Source organism: Panthera uncia, assembly GCF_023721935.1.
Source record: "Panthera uncia isolate 11264 chromosome C1 unlocalized genomic scaffold, Puncia_PCG_1.0 HiC_scaffold_4, whole genome shotgun sequence".
In the NCBI taxonomy this organism is placed as follows: domain Eukaryota; kingdom Metazoa; phylum Chordata; class Mammalia; order Carnivora; family Felidae; genus Panthera; species Panthera uncia.
Window position 1 is genome coordinate 427,350 of NW_026057585.1, and position 5,601 is coordinate 432,950.

General features: G+C 40.5%; 1 protein-coding gene across 1 annotated transcript in view; it reads left to right on the top strand.

Annotated features, from left to right (window-relative positions):
• Window positions 1–3,991: 3,991 nt before the first annotated feature.
• TCHH (trichohyalin) overlaps window positions 3,992–5,601 on the top strand; it is a 5,413-nt gene continuing 3,803 nt past the window's right edge. The window contains 3 exon segments of the mRNA XM_049616237.1: window positions 3,992–4,138; window positions 4,876–5,595; window positions 5,597–5,601. The exon segment at window positions 5,597–5,601 is cut by the window's right edge and continues 671 nt beyond it. Of these exon segments, the coding sequence (XP_049472194.1) occupies window positions 4,001–4,138; window positions 4,876–5,595; window positions 5,597–5,601 (863 nt within the window). The 5' untranslated portion in view covers window positions 3,992–4,000.

A 5,601-nucleotide genomic window follows, 5' to 3' on the forward strand; every position in this document is an offset into this window, starting at 1 on the left:
TATCATATCAGAAGCTTCTTTTTAAATGGAATTTTAAAATAATGATATTGTGTTAACTAAAAGAACATTATATAGTAATGAGGGCCACTTCATTAGAGAATATAAATGTGATTTTACAACTTAGCATCTGAATTTACTTAAAATTTTTCTGATGACCGACAAAGAGCAGCAAGAAAAACAGGCTAACTCTCTTAGGTTTTTCAGGTTTTTAAATATTTTGCCTCATGGTGTACTGACTTCAAACAAGAGTGGGTAAGAGAGCCATCACTAGATTAAAGATCTAGCTTCATTCAGAATGGGGGAGGGGCTTTTCTGAAAGCAATTTCAGCCATTTTCTCATGGCTATTCAGAAGCACTTTCTTTTTGGGTTTCCCTCTCTATTGTTTTGCTTGTTCAACCATGATTTTAGAATGATTAACATTTTCCCTTTATTCTCATAGAACCTAATTACTGTCCAGTGTCCTTTTGAGTATATTGACTACAGGAAGGTAATGGAAACACAAATGAATCCCAACACCTGGGTTGAGGTTCCCCAACGGATCACATGCTCACAGATAACAGCAGAATCAGACACAAAACAGGGTTTGTCCAGGGAATTCCTTGAAGGACACCCATAAAAAAAGGCTATCCTTCTGTGAGAAATAGAGGTTCTGAGATTATCTGTGGTTACATTGTATACAGTGCTCATGGTGGTTCTACCCTAAAATCCAAAGATTAAGAGAACTGTATAGACCCCTAAATAGAAGGGAAAAAAGAAAACATTAAGTTTGCCATCTGATCCCAAGAATTAGTGACAGTTCTGGGAAAATTCCCTAGGTTGTAGGCTTCGGTGTTAAAGTCCTTAAGGATGCAAAGTTAAGATACAAAGGATGCAATTGTCTTCTCACCACCTCTCACTTCTACTTTCCTCTTCACCCACCTCTGGGATGGCAGCTAGTGAGAAGAGAAATAAAATTCAACTCTACTGTCATTTGCACCAATCTGCACATAATGTACTAGCCATCAAGATTTAGGTTTTAAATCTTCACTTTAAAGGGCCCTACAGAGTCTCTGCAAAATTCAGAAAACCAACAGTTGGATGTGTTGGACAAAGGAGAAAATAGAAATGCTGAAAGCCATTGAATCATTTAATAGTCTCCATAAACCTATTGTGAAGCAAAGTTTCATAAAGTGTGAAATGTAAGGGTGGAAATCACTGACAAGCAGGGAAAAATCCAGTTCCTTACAATAAAACAGAGCTGAGATTTGCGAGTGATCGCCAGGGTTGAGAAAGGCCTGACAGATATAATGGGCTAGAATGACCGATTACCTTAATGTGTTTCCAGGAGAAGCAGACTCAAGTGCTTAAGTGTCATAATCATTAGTAACTTAGGCTGAGTAGGATGATTATATCTACAATAATGCATTACACCAGCTCTTTTTCTCCAAGGGCTTCGATATGCTAATGAGAAAAGAAATGAGCAAACTTCATTTAGATGTAATATCCTAAGAATGAAATTTCACAGATTTCATATTCTCTTTTTTTTTTTAATGTTTTTGAGAGAGAGAGACAGAGTGCAAGTGGGGAAGGGTAGAGAGAGAAGGAGACACAGAATCCAAAGCAGGCTCCAGGTTCTGTGCTGACTGGGGCTCGAACCCATGAACCGCAAGATCATGATGGATACTTAACCGACTGAGCCACCCAAGCGCCCCACAGATTTCATGTTCTTATGAACAATTAATGAAATCATATTTGTAACGTGCCAAAATTGCTTACCAAAGAGGCAATCCCAATCTGTACAGAAATCATCATAAAACCCAAAAATACAAATGCAAACTTTTTCCCACCTGCATTTTTAGAGAAAAAACTAAAACCAATTCTTTACACAGTCTCATCATCCTAGAATTGCTTCAGGCAGAGTTATATTATTTGGTTCTCACCAGTTTATGTTAAAGTTTCTGTTTAACCCCATTCTAGAATTTATATCTTTTATAAAGTAAATGCCTAGAGGTTACTACTTTTTTATGAAGTCATAATTAACTAAGATTCTAAACATTAATTTCTTCATTTCACTGTTTTATTTAAATTTTAGCACTTTAAAAAATTACAGATTCTGTCATATATTCTAACCATTCATGTTAGGTGGAATCAGTAGCACCTCAACTGTCAGGAGGCACGGTCTGTGAACCTCATGTCAAATAGCTACGTGAGCAAATAGTGAGATAAACAAGTCATTCGTGGAGACAGAGGTGGAGCTGGGCTTGGTTAGGAATGAATCAGGCCATCCCACAGAGTAGGTGTCTCCTTTGCAAGTTGCTCTTCAGGGCACAATTAAATCCCTTATAAAAGGTTCAGCTCCCAGCTGCCCAGTACACTTGCCAGCAGTGTCAGCGAGCGCTCAACTTCCTTTGGTAAAGTGGGTAAGTCCCAGCCAATGGGGTCATATTTTTCTGTACAATTCATTTTCCAGCTGTAGTAGATGCTGGGTGGGGGTCAGGAGGATCTATGTACCAGAAAGGATCAGTATCTTACAGGGATATCAAACTCCCGCTAACTCCATGCCATTTTATAGCTGGAGCCATCACTTGAATGGAAACATGGCTCTTCTCCCAAGTCTCTGAATTCTTTTTTTTTTTTAATGTTTTATTTATTTTTGAGAGAGAGAGAGAGACAGAGTATGAGCTGGGCAGGGGCAGAGAGAGAGGGAGACAGAATCCACAAAGCAGGCTCTAGTCTCTGAGCTGTCAGCACAGAGCCTGACACAGGGCTTGAACCTGTGAACCACGAGATCATGACCCGAGCCAAGGTCAGATGCCCAACCGACTGAGCCACCCAGGTGCCCTCCCCCCCACGTCTCTGAATTCTATAAGTTTGTTTGCATATTAGGGCGTGGAGAGTGGTTCATGTGTGACTCTTATGGGGGTTCATCTTCCTAAAAACTGCCATCTCAAGAAGTCACCAATCCTCAGTACTCCTTTTTTATGGTTCTACTCAATATGGGCCATCTTCATGTAGTTATGACATCTGAAGTATTGGAGTTGAGAAATAATTAAAGAAGCTAGCCAATAACTGAGTATTTGCAACATATCTGAGTTAATACAAATAACATGTACTCTGTTTTCTGCATTGTTATACCTGAATATTATAATGCCACTTTTGCCTAGGAAGAAGTGGTGCTTAATCTTAGAAATAGTGACTTATGAATTATCCTCATAGATCTCATATGTACTACATATGTTGGAAAATAATCCACATTCCCTTTTTATTTTTCTGGTTACCACCTAATGTTTTGCTGCCACAATTAGATCTACATGGCTTATATCCACCTTAAGATACTCTCAAATCTTCCTTCACCTTTTGGCTTTCATTTATTCTCTTTATTCGACTTTAGAGGAAGATACTTATGAATAGCAACATATCAAATTTAAAATTCTACACTCAGATCACTATTTGATCTGAAATGTGCTAGGGAGCAGGAAGAGACAGAAGAAAAGGATATGGATAATCCAGATTGACTAGACGATCAAAAGCTGACTACAGAATAGTCTGAAGATAATTCCCTAGCTTCAAATTTCTCAGGATCTGTCTTCCCCTTTCTAAGTACAATACTGAAAAATAAAATGCTTTGAAAGCCCAGGTTGAAAATAACTACTGTTAGGACACCTGGGTGGTTCAGTCAGTTAAGCATCTGACTCTTGATTCTGGCTCTGGTCATAATCTCAGGTTGGTGAGATCGAGTCCATGTAGGGCTCTGTGCTGACAGTGTGGAACCTGTTTGGGGTTCTCTCTCTCCCTCTCTCTGTGCCCCTCCCTCACTTACAGTTCTCTCTCTCTCTCTCTCTCTCTCTCTCAAAATCAAAAGAAAGAAATAAAATAAAAGAAAATAAATTACTGTTGTAAATTTAGGGCTCTGACTGAAACAGCATGGATGAAACCTCCCCAAGATGGGAAACAGAGTTTTAATTCTGAATCCTACTTTATTCTTCTAGATTTACTTGAACTTGAAGGAAGCGGAAAAAAATGTCTCCACTTCTGAAAAGCATCTTGGATATCACTGAAATTTTCAATCAATATGCCTTACATGATTGTGATGGGGCAGCACTAAGCAAGAAAGACCTGAAGAACCTCCTTGAAAGGGAATTTGGAGATGTCCTTCGGGTAAGAAATAACAAGAAAAGGAAATCTATTGATTTAGAGTTATAAAATTTCTTCTCAGGAGAGATCATAGCAAAGAATGGTGACTTTGTATCCATTTTATACCATCACAGCTCTACACTACAGTCTTCATCTCTGAGTCTGAAGGCACTTAACAGGCATTGTAGTCTGAGTACTTAAAGAAGTTGCTAACAAGTATTTATTTCATGTACTTGATGGCAACGTCAATGTGAATGAACATTGGAAATTATCACCAAAGATGTCAGATCAAACTAAATTTGAAAGGAATTTAAATTTACTTCCAAAGTTTAATAATTAAAATCAGTGTCTTCTCTAGTAAAATGGTGTTAACATAAACGTTTTCTTCTGTTTACAAACGTGGGATAAAAATCTATCAAGGGTACTATTTCAGACATAAATGGCTGCTGTAAAACTTCAAAATTTTTCGTTGTTATTTCTCTCTTGAGGATGAGTTCATATTCACCCAGCTAAAAAGAACTTGAGTTCTTTTGATCAGCATTAAATTACAAGTTACAAAAATTTCCAACAAATGTATGCTTTAAAATGAAGTGTTCACATTTTACGTAGAGACAAGACTTGAAACACACTGGATGTTTTTCTAATTGCTTTCAATGTCTTCTGAGTGTCAGCATATCACAAAATATTCATTGTGTGTATGACTTAAAGTTTACTATTTGTAAATAGTACATTGTAAAATTTTTGTTTTCATTTTTTCATAGAGGCCACATGACCCTGAGACAGTAGATCTGATCCTGGAACTTCTGGATCGCGACTGTAACGGGCTCGTCGATTTCAATGAATTCCTCCTGTTCGTTTTCAAGGTGGCTCAAGCTTGTTATTACGCTCTCAGCCAGGTTTCCGGGCTGGATGAGAAGGGGGTCAGGTGTGAGGGAAAGGAGAACCCGTTACAAGATCCCAGGCAAGAAGACCAGAGATTTGAGCCCCGGGACAGACAACTGGAAGAACACAGGCAGAAAAGGCAGGAACTGGAGAGGGAGCTCGCAGAGGAAGACAAGCAGCGGCTGCAGAGGCGAGAACCGGAAGAGCGCCTGGAGGAGGAAGAGCAGCTGAAGAGGCGCAAGGGTCGGGAGCCTGAGGAATTTCCTGACCGAAAGCAAAGGCAAGAGAGGCGGGAGCAGCGCGAGCTCCGGGAAGAAGAGGAGCAGTTGCAAAGGCAGACGCGGGAGCAGGAGGAGCCGCGGTTGCAGCAGGAGCTGAGGCGCGAGAAGCAGGACAGACGCGAGCAGACAGAAAGGCGCGAGCAGCAGCTGAGGCGCGGGGAGCCGCGCTTAGAGCAGGAGCTGAGGCGCGAGCAAGAGAGGCGCGAGCAGCAGGAGAGACGCGAGCAGGAACTGAGGCGCGAGCAGGAACTGAGGCGCGAGCAGGAACTGAGGCGCCAGCAGAGGCTGAGGCGCGAGGAGCAGGAGAGACGCGAGCAGATAGAG